At 44.5% G+C, this 23,702-nt stretch overlaps 2 protein-coding genes across 3 annotated transcripts; both read right to left on the bottom strand.

Annotated features, from left to right (window-relative positions):
• Window positions 1-650: 650 nt before the first annotated feature.
• On the bottom strand, window positions 651-9,429 carry ppardb (peroxisome proliferator-activated receptor delta b). Its single transcript, XM_083639542.1, has 8 exons — window positions 9,132-9,429; window positions 7,776-8,114; window positions 6,900-7,051; window positions 6,185-6,323; window positions 5,789-5,991; window positions 5,168-5,374; window positions 2,987-3,230; window positions 651-1,873 (listed from the first exon to the last, which is right to left on the bottom strand). The coding sequence occupies exons 2-8, from the start codon at window positions 8,053-8,055 to the stop codon at window positions 1,626-1,628; spliced, it is 1,473 nt and encodes a 490-aa protein (XP_083495668.1). The 5' UTR covers window positions 8,056-8,114; window positions 9,132-9,429; the 3' UTR covers window positions 651-1,625.
• Window positions 9,430-11,285: 1,856 nt separating this feature from the next.
• Window positions 11,286-23,345, bottom strand: LOC310778956 (differentially expressed in FDCP 6 homolog). Of its 2 annotated transcripts, XM_083639428.1 has the most exons (12): window positions 23,221-23,345; window positions 20,228-20,368; window positions 19,945-20,130; window positions 18,442-18,669; window positions 18,199-18,345; window positions 17,808-17,870; window positions 17,586-17,694; window positions 17,164-17,462; window positions 16,232-16,398; window positions 14,514-14,712; window positions 13,490-13,580; window positions 11,286-11,908 (listed from the first exon to the last, which is right to left on the bottom strand). In XM_083639428.1, exons 1-12 carry the CDS (start codon window positions 23,314-23,316, stop codon window positions 11,721-11,723), a joined length of 1,914 nt encoding a protein of 637 aa, XP_083495554.1. In that variant the 5' UTR covers window positions 23,317-23,345; the 3' UTR covers window positions 11,286-11,720. The 2 variants fall into 2 exon arrangements, with proteins under 2 accessions (XP_083495554.1, XP_083495555.1); XM_083639429.1 differs by lacking the exon at window positions 17,808-17,870.
• Between the last annotated feature and the right edge of the window lie 357 nt (window positions 23,346-23,702).

Below are 23,702 nucleotides of genomic sequence, written 5' to 3' on the forward strand. Positions count from 1 at the left end.
CCACGGACGTCCTTCGACGTCCAATGCGTTTTTTGACGGTGGGACGTCGATCAAAGCCTTCCGCAGCTCCTGTACAACTATAGAAGCTATTGGAGGTGTATAACCTATTTTACGGACTCATTAGGTGGCGACAGTGCTTGCTCGGTGCAGTCCAGATTAGAGACAGGTCCGAGAAACAGCCTAAAAGCCGTGGATCAAAGACAACCCGATGCATGCTCCCAGAGCCATTTGCTCTGTCGCGGGAGCTGACATTGGCTCCGAACAGGAGTCAATCCGCGCTCACAACTGAGCCCCTCTGTCCCTGTCTGTCTGTCTGTCTGTCTGTCTGTATAGTTTCTCCAACCGATTAGCAGACAGGAAAGCAGCCCCTGACGCCAAACCATTCAGCAATCCGGGTTGGCTCTTCCCTGCTGTGGCGCTGAGAGCCGACAGCAGCACACAAATGCAGCACTCCGAAAATATAATGGTTGCGTGAGGCTGTGTGCAGTGTGGGGAGGAGTTTACGGGGGGAGGGGGGGAGGGGGGTGGTGCCGGGTGGTGCACGCAGGGCATCACACAACAACTACGTCACTACATCAGAAAATATTATCTTCAGACTCAGTGAATGTGCTTGAAATGCTGCATTTCACAAAAGGCGGATTATCTCAGCTAATAATTTGAAAAGCCTGAAAACGCTGAAAACGACCTATCTTCTCCGGCTCATAACTAAAGAACGGAAAATGGTATCAATAAACTTTTTTTTGCTGATGATACAATAGAGCCAGCTCGTTCTTGTGCGTGTTCGGTGTTTACATAGTAATATCACACAATATTCTGTGGGCCTCGAGAAATCACTGAAAACGCTCTGAAAACTCTGGCACTGGGAGCATCCGTTCTCCAAAAGTGGCTGGCACTGAATGAGTTAAATGCATAAAATAAGGTCTGTGGTTAACAAAAGTTTATGGGAGTGGTAATTTGGGTTTAGCAGGATAATCGTCACAAACGTGAATCGCTTTTATGCCTTTTGAAACATTTTCTAAAAACCGTGTTTAAAAAAAATCATAAAAGTTTGTGAAGATTATCCTGCTGAACCCAATTCACCGCTCCCATAAACTTTTGTTAACCACACAGACCTTACTTTATGGATTCAAGTGAAATCCCCATTCTAAAACCCCATTGACTTTTCCCCGTAAGATCCAGGAAGTCCGGGACCTCCGCCTTCCATGCTACTTCTGGACTCATTCCTGCGGTGCTCTATTAAGCAGCCATAAGTGTGTGGGGTGAAGCTCTCTCCACACTGCTCTCGAGTCTGTTTTATTATTAGGATGACAGAGGAGAAGCACCTTAACCCCAGAGCCTCGGTAAAAGCAGATTCTATCTATTAAGTGACCGTTGTGAGAAACCTGGACTCGCAAAACACATGATTCCAGATGCAAATCACACACATTATTGTGCTGTAAGTAATTCTGACACTGAAAAGTTTTTTGCCGTTTGTGTTAGCCCTACCATGTGTAACCTTTTGCCTCAGCGGCACACGTTAAAATCCATGCCCGTGTGCAGAGCAGCACTTTGCACACGATGCAGTGTGTATGAATATAAACAGAATTTAAGTCTGTAACCGTATTGTGCCCGGAGAAGAACACTTATTAATACATGTCTTTGTAGATCTCCTGTAGCAGAGGGTGGAGCGAGGTCTCCGACTCCGTCTTTTTGATCTTCTGGACCAGCTGAACGTTCTCGGTGACCAACTGCCGGAGGTCGGCCATCTTCTGCAGCAGCTTGGGGAAGAGGTAGAGGGAGTCGGAGTGGTTGGTTTGGAGGTGCTGGTCCAGGGCCTGGAGGATGCTGTCCTGACTCTGCTCTACCTGCTTCACATTTATCAGCCCGGGACGATCTGGGAAAGACGAGGCAACAGGACACACCTCAGCGTCAGTCACGATTGAAAGTAAACTTAGCAACGACTACGTCTACATAGACTGCAATAATACATAGGCTGAATACCGTAACCTAAAATAAGGTCAGAGTCGGAGGAAGCATAATTGCATTAAGACGTGGAGTATTCTGATTTTAGTCACGTTATTTTGAAGGGCATTTTAGACATACAGTATGTAACCTGCGTTGTGTTGACAGCACTGGCAGCAATCAATGTTAAGGGCTTTCTTCAGGGTGGAGCGGGATTCGATCCACCAACCTCCCGCTTTCAAAGCGCACACGCTAACCACTACGCCAAGAGAGCTAAGCTGCCTTGGTGGAGCTAGTTAACGGGCCTTTTTTACCGGGGAGTGAGTTTAACCAACCTACTGGCTACCACTCGGGAGTCGGGAGTCACGAGGACTCAAGTCATTCGTGATATAGACACCTTAATTGAACTATGACTATCAAGTATTTTCAGCTTTTCCAACTGCTTGCCGCTCTACTTTCCAGTGGTTGTAAACTTGTTTACAGAGCAAAAGGATGACTGAGACTAGAAAAAATAAGTTGCAACATTTTCTGCAACATTTTAGAGTTAGCTGATTATCAAGTGGTCATGTAAACAGCATAAACCGATATCCTTTATCGGATAAAGGCCGTTATCGGTTTACGCGAAATCCGATAAACACACCTACAGTAGCTCTCTGCTTTTATTCAGCGCATAGCCCAATCTCAATGTCCACTCACGCACTTTGAGGTGAGTTTGTGCTATTTACTAAAGTGCATGTAAACGCAGAAATCAGATTATTGCCCGTTAGCTGATTATTCTCAGTTGTCTGATTATTGTGTGCTTGTAAACACACTCAGTGACTTCTCCTTTGTCCTATTAATCTGACTTTGTTCTGCAGCATGTAAACAGAATATAAATGGACTGGAACAGGTGTATAAGCAACCCATGTAGACAGCTTAATCGGAATATTGTCTTATTTAGAATAAGGCCAATAATATATTGTCAGATTATTAGCTATTAATGTAAACATAGTCAATGTCAAGTAAGTACATCTTTGTACTTCCAAGGGAAATCCCTCTCTCTCACCTCCACAGAGAATAATGGCGGCAACAAAGAGGGCCAGGTCGCTGTCATCCAGCTCCAGGGCGTTGAACTTGACGGCAAACTCAAACTTGGGCTCCATGATCTCGTTGAACGGGCTCCTCAAGCTCCGCAGGAACTCCCTGGTCACGAAGCCTTTACCGTTGGCCACCAGCAGGCCATCTTTGTTCATGAGAGAGGGGAGCATGGCAAAAATAGCTTCGTGCACCCCGTACTTCAGCAACGTCACCTACAGAAAGCAAGGACACATTTATTGTCCTTCATCAACTTCTTATACAGCAACACGCAAACTAGGGATGGGACAGAATAGTCCATTTTCCCCTCATTCCTGACATGGACCTATTGTTTATTTTGATTACAGGTGTAGACTTAATAAGGCGTAGACCTATCACCTATATGTAGACCTAATAAAGCGTAGACCTATATTGTGAACTTGTGCACAGCAGCGTGCCGCACTGCATGCTACAGCCTATTTACCTTTTTGTTTGTCATGACGCCAAATTTGCCTAATCCCACAAAATGTTATAACGTTTGGGGGAAGCAGTCTTAAATATATTGCCATTATTCCATTTTCATCAATCATCTAAAATATGAGATTATGCAGAAATTGAAAATGAGAACAAGGCTGCAGGTTCATGTTCAACATAAGCATAAAGGAAGAAATACACGATATATAAAAAATGTATCTTTGCACCTTTTCTTAATTAATATAAGAAGAATTTGATAAGCATTCTGCTTCAAAATCTATTCTATAGGTTGAGGCGATGTCTCGTCATAGACGCTGGGTTAGCTGGCTGTAAATCCCCCGTTCTATCCATTCAGCAAAGTTAGAATTTAGCTGCTAGCCAAGCCCAGGCTGACACGATCGGGGATTTAACCGCCGCAGTAAACGCACATCTGAGCAGACGTCTTGTGTTCTGCTCTAGAACCCCCAAACCTGTAGTTTAGAGCCGCAGCACGGTCCTTTGGTGAGTCAGCCGGCCCATTGAGATATATCAGCGGTTTTACCCCACTCGCGCGCCAGCCGTATAACATTTTGTAGGCGTTCCCACACATGCCGACTGTCTCTATCCACATTCTAGCCTAATTTAAACGAAACGTATGCGTTTCTGAAGACTGACTAATTGACAACCCACCACTAGTCAACCGTGTGTGTGTGTGTCTGTGTGTGGGGGGCTTTTGCACATACAAATCACTAGGGATGGGACCGATCCGATCCAATATCGGTATCGGGTGCGGATACTGACATAATTCACGAATCGGATCGGAATCGGGGGCAGAAAAAAAAAAAAAAAAAATTGCAATTGCAGCGCTGGCCGTAATTTGCCCATGTATAATAGTATCCTTCTTTGCCTTGTATATTTTCTTAATTTTGTCTGCAAGGTATATTAAAAAAAAAAATCTTTAATTGGCCAAATGTTTGCCTATTCATAGCTTTCAAGGGGCGTTACGTGCTGCCGGGAACGCCCACCTGACGGTCAAACAGTACTGCTAAGTACTGTTTGAGCGGACAACAGCACAGGCATCACTACAGTATCTTCTCTTTTAGCAATAGTCTCACTAATCCCACAGTGGTTTACCTGCTTTTGAGATCTGCAAAAAATAGTTTGCTTCTGTCTCACCCGTTCTCCCTCTCTCTTCACACGCGACGAGGGCTGTGCTCTCTCTCCACAACATTATAAAAACGAGTCCGCACTCCGCACGCAGTTTGTTGTGAAACAATTTCTCCGAACTGCCATGTGTTGGACAGTAACGTTAACGATAGTTCGGTTTGTTTGAAGTGCCCAAAACGTGCAGTTTGTTTAGATATCGTTCTTTTTCAACGCTTGATAGATGGTCTAAATATTCCTGACTGGAAACTGGTGGAAAAAAGCCCGCTTTTTGCTGCAGCTGCGTCTGGTCAGTGTTCAGCGCCATTGTTGTTTTGAGTTTTGACCGCCAGAATGGGCGTTCCTTGTACTTACGTAACGCCCCTTGAAAGCTATGAATACTGTATATTCAAGAAAAATATCGGTATCGGAATAATATCGGTATCGGCAGATATCCAAATTCAGGTATCGGAATCGGATCGGAAGTGAAAAAATGTGGATCGGTGCATCCCTACAAATCACCCGACTATAGAACACATTGAACACCATGTTCCGATGGGAAAAGACCTTCCCTTACCTGGTCATTAAGAAAGAGGTCCACAAACCCAGGAATGCTCTTGGCAAACTCCGTCAGTTCTCGCACCGTCTCCACCGTGGTGCACTGACAGCGGTAAAACACGTGGACCCCGATCTCCTTGGTCAGGGGCGCACCTGGAAGTAACTGGCTCCACACTAAACCGCTTTCTGCCTTCCAGAGGGTGTCCACGTCGTAGATCACAAACGGCTAAAAGGGATGAACAAGAATTTCTCTTCAATGGCCGTCTGTAACTTCAAAGCCTCAGAACTTACAATAGAGCTGACAAGACATTTTGGCAGAGGAAAGGCATCTGTGGAATAGCATGATACACAAGGACACCATTTATGAAAACTGGGCACTTTCTGGTTCTCTCGCATTAGTTGATCACTCAATTACTTAATTTCAAGAACTTGTAAGGAGGAGTACAAGGGTCACAAGCCAAAGTGCCCTGACAATAGATGTAACATAATATTCCCTAGGATGATCATGTATGAAAGAGAAGTGCTGGTAAAAGAAATACGATCTGCAACTAACAACAATTGTTGAGCTGATTCCAGAGATTCATGAATCTAAAACCCAGGCTGTCCAGGGGAGACGAGTTGTGCTAAAACCGGGGCGTACCGAGTTGCTGCTGGTCTTGCCTGTCAGGATGCTGCGGGCCTTCTTCTTGGTCATGTTGAGGTTCTTCAGGTAGGCAGTGTTCACTTGCTTGGCCAGGCTCTTCAGGTCTGAGCCTGCCGGGTTCCTGGGGTTCAGCTCCTCCGCAAGCAGGCCGGCCACCAGCTTCTTCCGCTCTGCCTCAGGCATACGTCCATATCTGATCGCTGGGCAAACAACATGTCGGTCTTAGCATCAGTGGAGACATTCTAGGAATAAATCCCTCTGTCAACACATGACCTTATCATTCATGTCTTGGACATTGTAAACAGACTTAGCTTGCATGTGAATTACAGTATATGAAATAAATGACTAATTTCATCCAGTTTATGGGCTTCTATCCCCCCCCCCCCCCCTCACCATCGTGGGACATTCCTAAAGAGAGGCACTTCTGGAAGCGACAGTATTGGCACTTATTGCGATTCTTCTTCTGAATCTTGCAGGCGCGCTCACAGCGCTCGTACTCCAGTTTCATCCGGATGGTTCGTCGGAAAAAGCCCTGGGTCACAAACGATACAAACGGTCAGCAGAAGACATCAAGCAGCCATTATCCCTTCTTTTTTTTTTTTTACTCTTTATTTTGTCAATTTTCCAAAATAGACAAAAACAGACAGGTATACACAAATAGAAACAAAACAATAATGCAAGTACAAATGGGGCAGCGAACATGAGGTCTTGTTAGAGAGAGGTATTCCAGGTGCAGATCTTCTTATATTAGTAACTTTGTTATTTCAAGTATGGAAGAGAGAGAAAAGAATGTTGGATGGAAGCGAGAGGACAAAGAGAGAGATACAAATAAAAATAAAAAATAAATAAAGAACCCTAGCCAGTCTCAGATTCCTGCAGGTAACAGTCCCATTTTATCCAGAGGTTTCCCCCCCTTGTCTTTCTGGAGGCGGAGAGTGAATGTCATCTTTTCCATAAGATGTATATGGTTGACGATTCCTACGAAAAGTCCAGCAGTAGGAGGAGGGCTTCTCTGGAGCCAACACCTGGTGATACCTTTTTTACATGCACCTTCTTTCTTATCTTAAGGTCAGCTACTGTGCCGTGATCCACAAACTGACACGCTTACCTTGCACCCCTCGCAGGCATGAACACCGTAGTGGAAGCCGGAGGCCTTGTCCCCACAGATCTTGCACTCCACGCTGATCCCGGGAGCGTTGCAGTCTTCTCGGCCAAGACGCAGCTGCTCTGACAGCGAGGGAGACGAGATATGCGACAGGTCTGGATAAAGATATGAAACAACATTATTATAACATCATTATTAGTTCTATTAGAGGCTCTTCTATTTAGGATGTTGGCTCAGCAGTAGCTTTTCTACATAGGCAAAAACGGAAAACAAGACACTACTTAGATGGTGTCTTGCTTCTGTAATTTGATGAATTTGGTGTTAAAACAGGAGGTTGATATCGACATGGGGACATTTGTATGTTATTATTATTCATTTGTTTAATGCATGTACATAAGCACATGGAGAATTAGCTACCAATGGGGGGGGGGAATATATATATATATTTTTAATGTATGGGAAATCTGCTGTATTACTTTATGGTACAAAGGCAGATTGCTTTATGGCACCAAACAGGAAGTTTAACATTGCATGTTTAAATAGCAAACGGTAGGCGGTAACAAGAAAAAAGAGAGAAACTAGACAGTTTCATATAAGGATTTCCGCCATACATACAGTCAAACTTTTTTCGCCACTCCCTATACAGTATAGCACCCACATTTGTTGACAGGTGGCTCATTAGCGTGACACAAACTTTCAGCACCGTCTGCAGTTTTACGGGTTCATCCGTTCTGTCTGCGACCACTGCTGTCTCCCATAGCATGTGGGATATCTATAGCCTTACTGCACTACCTGTCTGCAACCACTGTTGTCTCCCATAGCAAATGGGGGGGGGAATAATTTGTCATTAGATTGTGACTAGTCTTGGTGTGATCTTACCTGTGCAGTTGGAAGCTGCACTGCTGTGATTGTTCCCGTCCTGCTCTCCATTCAGACTTTTAGCAGCAGGTGAGGCATCCTTCTCTGCCTCGTCCTCATCACAATCCCTGGCTCTCAACTCGGTCAGTTCCACCACGTTTGTCCCCCCACAGTCTGGAGCTGCAGACTCTATCTCCGGTACCGTCCACCTGACGTCAGCTGTGTCCTGGGGGGAATTGGGCTCACAGTGGCCATTCACCCCGTCTTTCTGCTCTGTAGCAGGTTGCTGAAACTCATCCATGGTTTCCGTTCAAGCTGACACAGCGCCTCCCCTCCTGTCACGTTGCCGTCATAGCTCCCCTATTTAGACGTAGGAAAAGCGAAATCAAAAATATGAAGTTTAACAGTGTGTGGGTTAGATCCAAAGTGACAAATAACCGTAAACCATTGCTATTCAAAACATGACCTGACATGTTTGCTCTAAAGCCATGCCCCCAAAGTCCACATACCATCCACTTCACCAGTATGGTGAGCGAGTGGTAAATAGACCAAAGGCTCTCCTGATGTGTCCAGTGTCCAGTCAAATAGTGTGCAACACTTGTCTAAACATGTACTTAGATAGGCAAAAACGTGAGCTGAAATGCCAGTCTCTGATGTAAGCACAGTAGTAAAAAGAGGCAAACAGTGAGGATATGCCATCATGGGTTACAGATCAGATCAAATCATGTGTATTGAATTGATTACTACTGTAGTTTAAGTGCACTGTACTCATTCCATTCATGGTGGTGGTGGTGGTGGTTGAGCACAAGGGCATGTCCTTGATAGCAGGCATACCATGTTAACAGCATAGCTATGCCAAGACAGACAGGCAATACACTGCCCCCACTGCCATCTGATTATAGCGACAACTTGATTGGTAATGCATTCTGAAGCACATGGCAGACCAAAACGAAACTGTATCACAACTGTGTTCGGTACCGGAGAATGTCCTGTGATGATTACGTTTTAACTTTTAAAAAAAATCCGAAAAAGAGTAGGAGTGTTCAGACTTGCAGGCAGCAGACAACCTGTCACACTGGTTCTCTCTGAATATCTGCTGTGCATTTTCGATATGAGTCACTGTGTGTAAGGCCAGGGCTGGGCACTACTGTAACTGGATACAGGGAAGTGTGCGGTGAAAGGACGGCTATAAGTTGCACAGACTGTAACTCATCAAACTTCTTATTTTGAGCGAAAACAGCGACTGAGCTAACGCTAACTGAGCGTTAGCTAGCTCAGTTAGCTACTAACCTAGCTATTCAACTGTTAATAGCGCGGCTGACCCAAATTCCTATGCGCTTTGTGCCTTTAAATAGCTGACTTGCCAAGTTAGCTTACCTCTCTCGCTGGTTCAGAAGGTTTAAGCTAGCATGGGAAATCGTCCAGGCTAAAACCAACAAGTAATGCTAGCGAAACCCCACACACGTCCCGTCCAGGGTTGACGGTTGTTGACAAGTAGTTTGAAGGCAAGGAGTTAGCAGTACGAGCTAACGACGTTATGCGAACAACAAATCCCAGCCTTCATAGCGCGCTGACAGATCTTTTAGCGTTAGCTCAGCTGAAATAAAGCGCTGTTTGGACTTCTACTTGCTATCAAATCACATAAAGATAAGCACAGTCAACTGAAATGCTTCCCCTACTCTCGTCTCCTTGCTCTTTAGCTTTGCTTCACTCCTCCTCTGCGTGCGTCACACATACCAGGTCACACCATACCCCCCCCCCCCCCCCCACAATAACAATTTTGTTTGTTTATCATAATGTGTGTGTACGTGTATGGAGGGATACATTAATCTATCAATCTCTTATAATGATTACATATAAAGTGTATGCATACAATACAATGAGATAGCACAGTGTTAATCATTTTATAAATCAGTTGTGGATGAATGACAGACACCGACATGCAGTTTGCCCTAGCAGTCAGGTGATGTCTCTGTTCTCTCGCAAAGGGTTTGATCAGTCAGTCAGTGGTGATGATGACACATTCTCTCTACTGTCTGGACAAATGCATATAGGACAAATGGCGTAGTCGTAGATGATCAACCTATAATCACAGGTGGAGCTTACAAACTGCAATTGTAGGCTTCAAATTATTCCATCAGTTCATCTGCTTTATTAATAAAAAATATATACAGTCCATGATTAAAATGCATGTTGTTATATCTGAAGAGACAAGTATGTAATGTATCAAAAAACAGGGTTACAATTCACTTCAATTCTGTATGTATTTTGCACAGTTAGGGTACCTGTAGACAGAAATCTGTGGTTAAGGCATGCACACTATTTACAAGCATGTTAACTGACAGTGGAAACAGGAAGTAGCCTACACAGACTCTGTTTCCTTCTCTTTGTCCTGTTTAGGTGGGGAGATGCTCTTGGAGGATGAAACTGTGCTATACTCTAACAACAAATCAACTTGTTTTGCTTGAAAAGTCAAGCCATTTGCAAGAATAGGAAAACAAAATACAAAAATATATATATATTTTTACTGATCTATATTACACATTGGTGGAAATGGGGGGGGGTGCCTGGGAATGGAGTTCCCAGAGTAAATGTTGAGAAGGAACGGCCAGAACGAGAGAGGGAACGCATTCCTCATCAGGTTCCCCTTAAAAATGTCTTGCAATGCAGTGGAGAGCAGAGCAGTGGAGAGGGGGGCAGCATGAAAGGAGCAGAGAATAGTAGCAGAACATGTATTTGGAAGCTGAATAAGCAGCATCAATATCAATGTGTCATCAAGTCTGTCATGAATCAAATCAAGGGGAAATACGATTTTTACATAGCTGTAATGGTATAATGAGTAAGATCAATACAAAAAACAGTAAAATCAATAAAAAAAAAACAGTCAAGCATTCAGAAATAATATCCTATGCCACCTGCCATATCGGGCTGGGGGTGGGCCGCGTTGTGTCCAGGGATCCCCATGATCCTGCGTAAGTAGGGTTCCCAGAGTAAAACCTGGCCATTTCCACCACTGATTACAGTCTAAAAACAATTGAGCTTCCTCTATCTATGTAATGGGCTTAAAATGACAAATGACCTTGCATGTGCCAGATGAAATATCATGCTCAAGGCTGTTTCCTTCACACTGAGGTATTGTTTGAGACCAGAGCTCCCACACACAGGCTGCAGTGAAAGCATTAGTTAAAATACTGTAAATGCAATTTCTGATTAAAAAAAAAACCTTTAAATTGTTACTGTCTGTGAGATTAGGTCAGTAAGTAAGTACACAATTGTAAGAGAAATGGTCGTAAATTCCGTTTTAAATGTAGATCTCATTTTCTGTCATGTTGTTCACACATTACATGACTGAGAGCCTTCCCATCAGAATAGCTCGTGCAGGGACTGTAGGTGATGCTACTACACAGTTGATTAGGGCAGGGGTTCCCAAACTTTTCAGACCAAGTACCGCTATGTACCAAACCAAATTTCAGAGGGACCACTTCCAACAATCCCCCCCCCCCCCCCCCCATGAAATCAAATTTGCTGATTTAACCATGCAATAGCATCCGAAAGGCTAAATAACGTCACACACACACACACACACACACACACACACACACACACACACACACACACACACACACACACACACACACACACAACCTTCCTGACAAGCTGACATGTTCAGTACTTTAGGTCTTCTAGTTTCATTTGATACCAGAAACTTCACTCTGGACTCTTTAAAACCGAGCCTGATACTGATACAGCCTTTGAAAACAAATTTTCAAAATTGTGATATTTCCCGAATATCACGATATTTCCAAAAATTGGCCCAAGCCTACTCCTCAGGGTTATGTATATGTAAAAACTGTTGTCTGTAAAAAATAAATAAAAATCAAATAAAAATAGCAATGCTATGGCACACCACCAGGCGGGGCCGCGTGGACCACCAGTGGTCGGACCACAGTTTGGGAACCGATGGATTTAGGGGATGTCCATATCTCCATTCGAGGCATGCGAGTGACGTTTCTCTACCTCGCTCCCAGCACTCTTGTCGACATTTTCTTTGCTCGCCTCACCCCGGTCCTCTGATTTCATTCTGAGACGCAGCCCAGGGTCTCTCTGTGTCGGGATCTGGTACGAGTACGTGCTTCCCAGGGACGGTCGCTTCTCTGGGAGCATCAAAGAGAGACAATAGAAACAAAACCGCTCAGATAAAAGTCTGTAAGATGATGCTGCTTCTGATAAAACAGAGTAGAAATTCACTGGTGCCAGAAGAATCAAATTTCATGACGTTTACATAAACATGGAATGAAATCCAACTAGCCTCTCTCTGCCCAGTCCGATACAGACTTCAGAACATTGTAAGAACCCTGTGAATGCTCTGGGGTTGTGGGAAAATACACAGTGTGACACTTCTAACTGGTATTTGCTTGGTGCAAAGTGAAATGCCAACCCAACCACAGGAACAAATGTCAGGTTCAGTGACCTACATTACATTGCTTAAGATATCCTACAGAAAGGAAACAGCAGAATGACTTTCAATGACATAATGTTTTGACATTTTATCCTTTAACTCATTGAGTGCCAGCCACTTTTGGAGAACGGACGCTCCCAGTGCCAGAGTTTCAGAGCGTTTTCAGTGATTTCTCGAGGCCCACAGAATATTGTGTGATATTACTATGTAAACACCGAACATGCACAAAGAACGATGAGACTCTCTTCTATCATCTACAAAAAAAAGTTTATTGATCCCATTTTCCGTTCTTTAGTTATGAGCCGGAGAAGATAGGCTGTTTTGAGCAAAAATACACTTTTCAAATTAGAAGCTGAGTTATTCCGCCTTTTGTAAAATGCAGCATTTCAAGCACATTCTGAGTCTGAAGATAATATTTTCTGATGTAGTGACGTGGTGTAGTTGTGTGGTGCATGCGTGCCCCACCCCCTCTCCCCCCCTCAGCTGCAAACTCCTCCCCACACGCACCCAGTCTATTTTCGGAGCCTCCGTTTTTTTGCGCCGGCTCCCAGCGCGACAAGGAAATGGCAAACCGGACTGCATGGAAAGGTTTGGCCCTTCGGCGTCGGGTGCTGCCTTTCTGGCGGCTAATCGTGTGAAGAAACTATGCAGACAGACAGACAGACAGAGGCAGAGGAGCTCAGTTGTGTGCGCGGATTGACTGCTGTTGGCAGCCAACATCAGCTGCAGCCAAGCTGCAGTCAGAGCCATCTATATGGCTCTGGCTGCAGCATGAGCGGTTTCTCTTTGATCACGGGGTTTTTTCCTGCAGTTTTCCGGACCTTCCTCTAATCTGGAGAGCACTGTCGCCACCTAATGGGTCTGTAAAATAGGTTATACACCTCCAAAAGCTACAATATTTGTACAGGAGATCCAGGAGGCTTTGATCCACGTCCCACCGTCAAAAAACGCATTTGACGTCGATCGACGTCTGTGGCACTCTACGTCACTATTTACTTTGACGTCGATCGACGTCCGTGGCACTCAATGAGTTAAGGTGATAATAATTAAAATGCAACACTGTTGACTAATAATCATAGCATACTCACCTGTCATGACATAAAATAAAGTGACTTATTTGCCATCTACAGACAGTGGTGGAATTAATGTAATCAGACAGCTGCTGTCAAAGCAGCTTGTAGGCCTACTACTTCTACTGGAATCACATATGGATGGAAGGGGCCAACTGAATGATGTCACATAAGGCGTGGCCTTGTCATGAGGATGGGACACGTACCACCTGGTCCGATCGGACGCATCAGTCTGTTCATCTGTACGTTCCAGTGTTTGACGTTGGTGCTCGCTTGGCGAAGTTTCCTCTGGGCGGCCTGTCAGAGAGACGAAGACCAGTTCAGTGAAACTCCTGTTCTCTACAAGCAATACAATTACTACTACACCAACTAATAACCCTAACCCTATACTAATACTAATACTAATGCTAATACTAATACCAAGAATAAGAATAAGAATAAGTACTATATTTACATGGACATTTTCTTAACAATATGACAAAGTGCCATGATATAAAAGAAAAGAGAAACACTAACAGCTCAAATAAAGGGAAGTCGCACTGCTGGCTCCATTATGCTTAGATCAGCAGAACAGAAATAGCACAAGTAATGTTACCCTCATATTACAAATAGTCATTCAATACATACAGTAACAGTTCAGTAGCTGTACACCTGTGTTTCTCAAACTTTTGTTTTGTTTAGCTTCAGTACCCCCTTTCCCTGATTTCTGAATCCAAGTAGCCCCTTTACCCGACCCAACATTTTGGGGTGGGTCAGCCATTGTCAAGTGATGTTGTCAAGACTGCGGCGAGGAGTAAACAACAATGGCTGCGGCCGTTGCATGCTGTCGAGGCTGATTCAAATTGAGTACCAAAGTACCAATTACTCTGAAATCCAAACGGCACACTGCTTGGAGGGCATTTATTTATTCGTTTATTTTACGTTTGCCCGACTGGAGTAACTAACGTAAGATTCAGGCCGATATACGTTGGACTTGGTCTCTAGTGATTGGTTGGAATTCCCCTGGGGGGGGATCCTGTCATAGAAATAACTCAAAGAGAGTGCAATCTCTCATACTAGAAGATGGAAATGAGTGTATGAGTGGTTCCAGTTTTGGAGCAACTGATTCTATTGGCTCAATAAGAGTCTTTTTTTTTTTATCATCATACTGGACCCCCAACAAACGTTATCCTACAACATAATGATTGACAACTAGTTTACAGTTAAATGCATTTTTTTTTATTTTCTTACCACCACGTCTTGGTCCACTCGGTGGCGGTTGGCGCGGACCTCCTCCAGCTGCCTCTGCGCCTCATCCAGTGCTCGGGACTTGTTCTCCATCTCCTGCCTCAGCTCCTGCTTCTCTCTCTGGGTCTTCAGGATGTACTCCTCCTGCTCGTCCTTCAGGGACATCATGGCCTTCATCTTCTCCTCCTCCTCAGCCAGCAACCTGCAGCACAGAGCATGGAAATATTACTTTATAAAAGACTGATATCAATGTAGATGTGAGGCACAACTTGTGAACAGGCAAGGCAGGCAACTGCTTGGGGCTCCAGGGTGTTAAGGGGCCCCGAGGGCTGACAAACTTTACTCCACAGCAGTGACTGTAACCCCCTCCCCATTAAACAACCATTGGATGATTTGCAATTACATTGAAGCCTCTCAAGAGCACGGCCTATCAATTTGAGAGCATGATTTCATGTTCAGACTATTTGCAACGAGATGACATCAAGGTAGGAAACCTCCTACCTAAACCTAAAGGGGCCGCATGTCATTCCTGTCAAACTCGGATCATACATTCCCTTGAATTAAAAGTGAAAGTGAATGACTAAAAATGATGATATGAAGAGTTAACTGGAAGTCAAAAAGAGAGAGACAAAAGAGGATGAGGAAAAAGGAAGGCGATATTTGAATAACATAAGCTAGCAATGGTGTCACACCTTTTGTTAGTCAACCTAGCTGGCTAAGCTAACAGTTAAGCTATGAATACTATGAAAGCAGGGCACATAATTAGCACCAAGGCAGGTAGTTTTGCTTCACTCACCACCAGCAGAATAAAAAGTTAATTTTGCACCCTGTACAACATTTTGCTTAGAAAACTGCCAGAGAAAACTATAGCATATGATGCAATGAATGAATGATACCCAGCTTTTGAAGAATATAACATTGGAGTTGAAATTAGTCAAACCCTGTTTATAAACCCTGTTACAAATACATGTGAATATCCAAAACGGTCACATAGGCGACCATTACTTTTTTAGAGTGTGCGGGTAAACATTTCACGCACTCACATTGGTGCGAGTGCAGGATGATCAGATCCGCTGATGTGCGAGTCTTATGTGTGATGATATGTCCCTGTGTGTTTATGTTTGTGTGTGTGTGTGCGCGCGGGTGCGAGTGCAGGATGATCAGATCTGCTGATGATCTCATGTGTGAGCCTGTGTGTGTGTGTTTGTGTGTGTGCGCGCACGTGTGGGTGCTGTGTGTCTGTGTGTGTGTGTGTGTGTGTGTGAGCCTGTGTGTGTGTGTCACTCTCCACACCTTTCCTGTCTGCTCACTGTCATATCTAAGTAAAGGCAACAATGCCAGGCAGCGTATATATATAGAGACTGAGTGTGGGTGAGCTTAGAGCCACGTGGCCTGATGCAGGGCGTTGTAGATTCCTGTGATCATTTCTTCAGAAGATGTTACTTGCAAAGGTTTAGAAAAGCACACAAAAAACAAAGGCAAGAGATATCACTGATCACGCCTCTTGAAAACTTCCTCTGTTTGCAGCTGTACTTCCTCAGGAACATAACGCAACGCGACCTGCTTTCAACACAAGATGATTAGCTTCACAGTCACTCGTAAAACATAATGCTGTCAGCACCTCCCAAGACACAGTTCATACAACAGTGTTTGCAAGCCATGCATTCAAACAAATCACCTTTTTTTTGCATAATGTGCAAGCATGCACAGAGGGGCCTCACCCTGTCTGAGCGTAGCGGAAGTCCTCCTCGTCGTGCCTGGCTTTGATCTCCTGGTGTAGAGCCTCCTCCAGACGCTTCTGCATCTCCTCCAGCTCCTGGATCCTCTTCCTCTGCCTCGCCGCCTCCTCCTCCTTCAGCACCATCTCTGCCTGCATGGTGACTCGTGCCTGGAGTCGCATCACATGACGCAATGGAACATCTATTGACCTGCTCCAAATCGACAGTGTGCATACTGCCTAGGTGGTGTCATTTGTTCATTTGTACTCTTTCTTCTCAGTAAATACATTTATGGGATCCGAAAGTCCACGTTTCAATGGCTTTTCTCTCTTTCTTCACCTCCTCACTTTTGCCTAGCACTTATCAGTAGCCTACTCAACCCCACTACACTACTACATCAGGGGTATTGCACATACAATATGGTGGTTCAAATATGGATACATCACATGCTTTTAACTACAAAAAAAGTGGATTTTATATAAATGTGTGGGTCTACCACACAACCCCACCTTGGAGAAAAGGCTTTCATCGTTCGAAAACCATCTTCACTTCAGTGCCCAGCTAAGGTAAGTAATGTCTAGAGACGGTGGTATAGGCAGAGAAAAAAAAGCTCTATGGGAAAATCAACAGACAGTGAAAGGGCCCTAAACCAAAAGATCTCCCAGTTTTTAGTCCTGATAAGAGCAACATTTTCCTACTCGAAGTCCATCTTTCAATCACTTATCTGTTTATCCCATTCCCCTCCCTTTCTTCACTAAGTTCCTCCCCACCTTTCCCATCAACGTTCATCTCCCTCACATCTTTCCACCTCTCTCTCCGTCATGCTCAAGCCCTGTCTTCCCACAACGCTCCAAACTCTCCTCTCCTCTCCCCTCCCCTCCTCTCCTCTCCTCTCCTCTCCCCTCCCCTCCCCTCCCCTCCTCTCCTCTCCTCACCTCCTCGGCGTCCCGAAGCTGGACCTCGAGGGCCCGCTGGAGCGTTTCGTGCTGCTGGCGCCTCCTCTGCTCGTCCTGCTCCAGCAGGGCCTGGGCCTGCCGCTGTGCCTCCTTCAGCAGCTCCAGCTCGGCCAGCTTGCGCTCGCGCTCCTCCTGCAGCGCCCGGAGCCTCTGCAGCTCCTCCTCCTTGGCCTGCCGCCTCTTCTCCCGCTGCTCGCGCTGCTCGCGCCGCTTGAGCTTCAGGTCTTTGTGAAGGGACGTTTTCCCTTCCACAAACAGCCTGATCGCTGTTTGAATGGCTGTGGGAAGAGGAGTTATGGTGTGGAGAATCTATCTGAGATATGTGAAGTGTCGATGATCGATATCGGTAAATGTGTTCAGTGTGTGATTGATCATTGGGCGACTGGGAGACCCCCTCTGACCTGTAGTCCACTCCTGCCTCTGCTTTGTGTCTGAGGCGCTCATCTCATAAGTCTTAGAGATGGTTTTCAGACAGAACATGCACCTCTTCCCATCCCGGTCGGACAGTGCCTGTCCGACAAAGAATACACCCGAAAAAAGATTTTTCAGTCTAGATCATGCACTCCTGTTTTACTTCATGTCAATATCATACAGTGGCGAGAAAGAAAAGTATGGGGACTCACTGGTAATAGGAAGTTTTTCATCCATTTTGAACGACCAAACAATATTTGATCATCCTCTACTTCCTATAATAAAGCATGATTTAAGACATGATTGTTTTGTTTTCTTTGAAGTGTCAACTCGTTCAAACTGCAGCGCTCCTGCTGAAAAGGTAACTGGAGCAGCTTTTGGGATCGTAATTGACTCAGGTCAAGAACAAGCCATGCGATTTGTCTAAAAATCTGAAAACTGAATGTGAAACATGGTAATCTTCAGTTCCATCTGTTGCAATTGCATGTTTTTATTTAAGTAATGACTAAATATTCTCTGAGATGTTATCTCTCTAGACAAACTGAGAAGGAAGACATTTTTAAGAGCAAGCCTGAACCCTGTAACACTGTTTGGTCTGCTTACCTCCACACAGCAGTTCCCATCTAGGTTTATTTCGCCTAGACAATCCTTGCGGTCCTCCCCGGTATAGTAGGCCAGGTTGCTCGGTCTTAAGGTAAACCAGCGTTCCTTCCAGTTTCTCCTCAGCTGGCCCTTCTTCCATAGATAACCCTGTACACACCCCACCAACACACACTGTCACCGACACAAAGCAGGGACAGTTTGGAGCCAAGACACAGACGACTGGTGGCAGATTTTGACTCCTACCTCCTTGAGGACATCACCAACTATCTCCCTGTATACTTCCTCTACAGCCATGCTGACTATGCCCTTATCAATTCCTCTGGTTATCTTCCCGGAGTTCATCATCTCCAGAAAAGCCCAAACGGTGAAGCCACTCTTCTGCACTGCATCTTGGGAGATGAAGTCCTCTAATTCGCCAACGTTCAATTCAATACTCATAGCCATGCACATTTTCTTGAGTAGGTACTCCACCTGGACAGAAAAAGGGAACCGAAAGTCTTGAGTACAGAAATAAAGATGGTTCAGTAGGCAAGAGGCACCTGGTGTCATCTGAATGGAAGAATTAGTCAATTTGAATATGAAAAATATAAATGTTGGTATAATAAACTTTGATTACAGGTCGTTTTCATCAAATTAGTAGCTATAATTGGGAGTGATGGTGTTACAGTAGGCTACAGGTGGAAGTGCACGGTGACAATCTGGCCCTCTGGTAGCGAAGAAATTTTTCTGTGGCCCTCTCTATCATCAAAGTTGCCCATCCCTGCACTAAAATAATGAATCATGTTTACCCCCCTGTCTGAATGACACTGTACAAAGGTTAATGTGTGTAGCACATACCAAAAATAAAATAGGATCCAGATTGTTTTTTTACCGTACCGTACACGTCACTTTACCTTTGAAACTTAGGGTTTACCATCACAGCGGTTGTGAAAAACAGAGTACAGGAAACCAACATGCTGCAAGTGAGAAACAAGCCCACACTGTTGCTGCGTGAAACGAGCACAGCGGCAAGGAACAGTGTCTCAGGCTAAAACATCATCAGTGTTTAGTATTTTCTCAGTGCTCCAACCAGCTTTAGATTATAGACTACGATCTTAAAAATTGTAATCAATAATATAATAACCCAACATAAATAATCCAATAATCTCACATGGGGAGGGGGAACTGCTGTAAAATTAGTGAAATTAGTGTCATCATCACATCCTTTCAAGATGTGTAAAAATATGTTAGTATCCATAATCTCAGGGTGGGGGGAAATCCCCATCCAAACATGACTTGAATTACAAGTAATCCAACAAGTATTTTTAAGTAGTTTACCAGTAATCTGACCTGTGTTTTGACAGTAACAGTAACACTAGCACTAGCACTTTGAACTGCTGCTGCCTAACTCTCATTGATGTGCTGCTAGTTTTTTTTACCTCAGCTAGGCCCTGTCTGGGTTACCTGCACTTGCACTGATACTTCGAACTGCCATCCTGATTTTTATTGTTTTATGTGTCTTACATTGCGTACTTTATGTCTTTATGACTTTATGTTTATGTCTTATTATTTTAGGTTATCGTGTGTTTTATCTTGTGATTGTATGTCTCCCTGGTGATTTATGTCTGCCTTTATATGTTTTGCTGCAAATCAAATCGCCCTTCTGGGACAAACAAATAAATGAACTTGAACTTGAACTTGAACAGATGTTTTTGTCATTAGATTCCCTTCATTCTGTTACAACCCTAATGTTAGTGATGAACCAACCTCATCGGGTACCATAACCAACGGGTATTTGTCCTCAGAGAGAAAGTTGAAAAGGCACCAAAGACGAAAAGCATCTTTCTCTGGCAGAATGCTCAGGCTGCTCCTGTCTGGCCGGTAGTTCTTCTTGGCCGTGAGAGTCCAACAGAGCTCATCGACATTTTCCTTCTCAAAGCCGCCCTCTTCAACCTGAATGCAAGACACAGCGCGGTATTAGACACTTTAAAAAAAATGAAAGCTATTACAATTCAAACTAAACACAGGGCATCTTAGATGTGTTTGTCACCTTATCCAGGATGTATTTGTTGAGGTAGGGCATGTAGCCCTGGCTGGAGACCGGTCCGTCATCATCATCCCTGAAGTGCTCCTCTAAAGCCACTGGGTCATGTGGGATGCGCAAGACTGTGCACAGGTTATGGGACAGTACCTGTAAAAATACAATCAAGTAAAGGAAGACAAGAATATTTAAAATGGGGGGAATAAACACTGCAGCAGGGACCGACAGAGCTAAATCGACGCGTAAAGAACAGATATCGAGGTTGTTTCCAAGGAGCACTCTCTTCACTCTTCAAGGTTGAATTGTTGTCATTCCTACTTGTCTTGGCATGATTTTTTCTTTATATTTTCTTTTCAATTTTGACAATATATGAACAAAGCACAAAACAAGCTCAGACAAAGGAAAAGAAACAAAAAAAAACATACGTATAATATCAACAGTCATAATGTGATGCTAGCATCCATATAGGGTGCTTATGTGCTTGTCAGAGATGTCACGCATGGGGTCCCCAACAGGAACCAGCCGGGCAAGTCACCCACCGTCCCCAACCTCATCGAGTTGGCCCAGAAACGGGTCCCAAACAGCCAGAAACGTTTCAAGTTTGTTGGTTCTAAGAGATCTGAGCCTCTCCATCCTTATAACAGAGCTCATGTCCATCAGCCACAGTTGGAAAGAAGGTGAAGAGGGGGACTTCCATTCTTTCAAAATAAGTTATTTGGCAAAAGTTACCCCTAGTGTCAGAGATAACTGAAGTCTCGATAAGTAGGAACGCTGTGGAACTTGATAGCTGGGTCTGCAAGGTTCGAAGATGGGGAACTGTTGCAGAGTGTTGTCGCGAGATTAATCTAGTCTATGAACAACTGCAGAGGACCTGCAGAACCGAACCTTTATAGGTCCCGAATAAGACATCACCTTGTGTTATGACATCATTAGTGAGTGAACTATGACATCACAGTAGGAATGATGACATCACAGTAGGGATGATGACATCATCCTAACAGTTGCACAGTTGCGGGGAAGCCCAGAGAGGTCTCCGAGGCAGCCGAAAATGGCGAGTTCCGCCTCCGGCTGAAGGGCTATTTTGTAAGCCTTAGAGTACCAGTCAAATATTTTGGCCCAGAATCCTGTCGGTGAAGGGCAGAACCAGAAGGCATGAGACAGAGTGCCCTCTGACACCTGTCACCTGTCACACAGTGATGAGACAGAGGGGAAGAACTTGTGTGCGTCTTGGCATGATTTTGATACTGTCAAGTGCGGTTGGAGTCAGCAATACTGTATAATTATACATATTGGAAAAAATATACAGTGTATATGTTTTCCAAAAAGCTGTTCACTATTTCAAGAAACAAACTTCAAACTGGAAAATATAATTTGATGTCGTTTCAAATGTCACGTCGACAAACTATGTAACAAAACTGTGTAAGTTGTCAGTGTGTTGTATAGTCGGTGTAGTCGATTTTGAAAGTAGGAACCTGCACCATGTCGAGTTTATCTGATGTTGTTGATCAGACAAACCCGTCTTCCGCGTCTTGAGCCATAACCACATCCTGCCTCTTGTCTCCTGTAGGCTCTGAGACATCTGACAGCTTCGAGGGCCGTTGTGTGAGAACAGCTTGCTGCTTATGAAGGCGTGTGTGTGTGTGTGTCTGAGAACATGGAGTCTCTGGGGCCAACTAAAGACGGCACACAGCCTGCGTGCCGTGTGGAGGATAAGCCCAGTCATGAGTCTTCGCTGGAACACAGTCTGATCCACAAGTTATCCCACATTATCCCAATTCCGTGCCTATCTGTACTGTAGGTAGAGAAATAATAAATAAATAGATGATTCCTCTTTTTGCTGGGGATCCCCTGGGACCCCCTGAAGGACCGCTGGTGGGGGCGGGGGGGGGGGGGGGGGGGTCCCTGGACCCCACTTTGAGAACCACTGGCCTACAACAGTGATTCTCAACCTTTTTCATATCAACGACCCCTAAGTTAGTAGTACACATTAGGACCGCATCGACCCCCATATGTCTCTCGGACCCAAATCTGAGAATATATTTTATTGTTAGATATGATTTTGTCCAGAAATTCCAGTGAAACTATGATCAAAACAGTCATTCTTCTACATTCTCTAATGATGTTAAATTCTTGTCAATGAAATAATGTTGTTATAAAGTAAATACATAAATAACGTTGTACAATTCATCCATTTGCTGTGGAGCTGCCCCGGAGCCCCCTCTTCAAGGACCCCCTGGTGGTCCCCCAGACCCGACGTTGAGAGAACCACTGGTCTGATGCACCCAACACCAAAAGTGACATCATGGTGAGATCAACACAACACAGTGGCATCATTGATGCCCAGCAGTAGTGAGAAAAGAGACAGAGAGACACAACACAATCAGCAGCATATGTTTCTACTGTAGCGAGCACACAGTAGAGGAACATGCTGCTGATTGCTGCCTGTCACTGTTAACACAATGATCTTCAGCCAGGCTGGTTCTCCACTCAGGTCCAGTGCCAGAGCACTGATTGCACTACTACAGGCTGGCACAGTCACGGCCCAGACCAGGCACAAGTTGGAGATGAGGGCTCGCATTCATATGCAGCAGCAGACTGAGAACAAACTGTTGCTCTCCTCTCCCGCTCGTACTACTTGTGCCAGACAGAGGTGCATATTGTGTTCTCTTTTCTGCAGTGAGAGCATTTTTCTCAACATAGGAAATAGGCTACCACCAGCGTGTTCCTCGTTAGAGCCATGTGATGTTAAAGGTTTGTTTCACACAGGAAATATATAGATGGTGATACGTTAAATCGTGTACTGCATTATTTCCTGAAGAACCAAATGAAGTATAACGATAAATAACCAAATCTTCACTTTAAACATCTTCCTCAGACCCACCCCACCACCACATGATCAGAAATAAGGTCGGAAATGAGACAGCAGAATAAAAAAAATTGTCATAAATAGATCCAAAAGAAATGGATAGAAGATATCCCAGGCAGAAGACCCCTCCACTCACCTTGAGCTGGGACTTAGACACCTTCCCACTCTTCTCTAGGTCCAGGGCGGTGAAGCCGTACCAGATGGACTTCAGCAGCTCTGAGCGGAGCTCCATATTGTTTGTTACAGATTCTCTGCTCTTTCTCTCTGGGTTTCTCCTCTCACTTTTTTCTCCTTCCCTCTGCTGTTGACACGGGGCCCACACACCCACACTGTGCTGCTCTCTGTCAGAGTGAAGTTGAACTGCAGCTTTACTAGCCTGCTGCTGCCAGCGACATCTGGTGGTGTGCAAGGGTTCTGCAAGTAACATACATTAAATTGACTCGCATGATTAAATTTACTGTCTTTTTTACTTATACTCTACTTCAGTAAGGCAGTCATTTTACTTCATTTTAAGCATATTTTTTTACTGAAGTAGGCTACTGTACATAGATACATTTTAAATCACATAGCCTACAGAGTATATTTTGTGGTTCTGCTTCAGAAACTGGACAGTGGAGC

Source organism: Poromitra crassiceps (assembly GCF_964638095.1).
Source record: "Poromitra crassiceps genome assembly, chromosome: 6".
Taxonomy (NCBI): Eukaryota; Metazoa; Chordata; class Actinopteri; order Beryciformes; family Melamphaidae; genus Poromitra; species Poromitra crassiceps.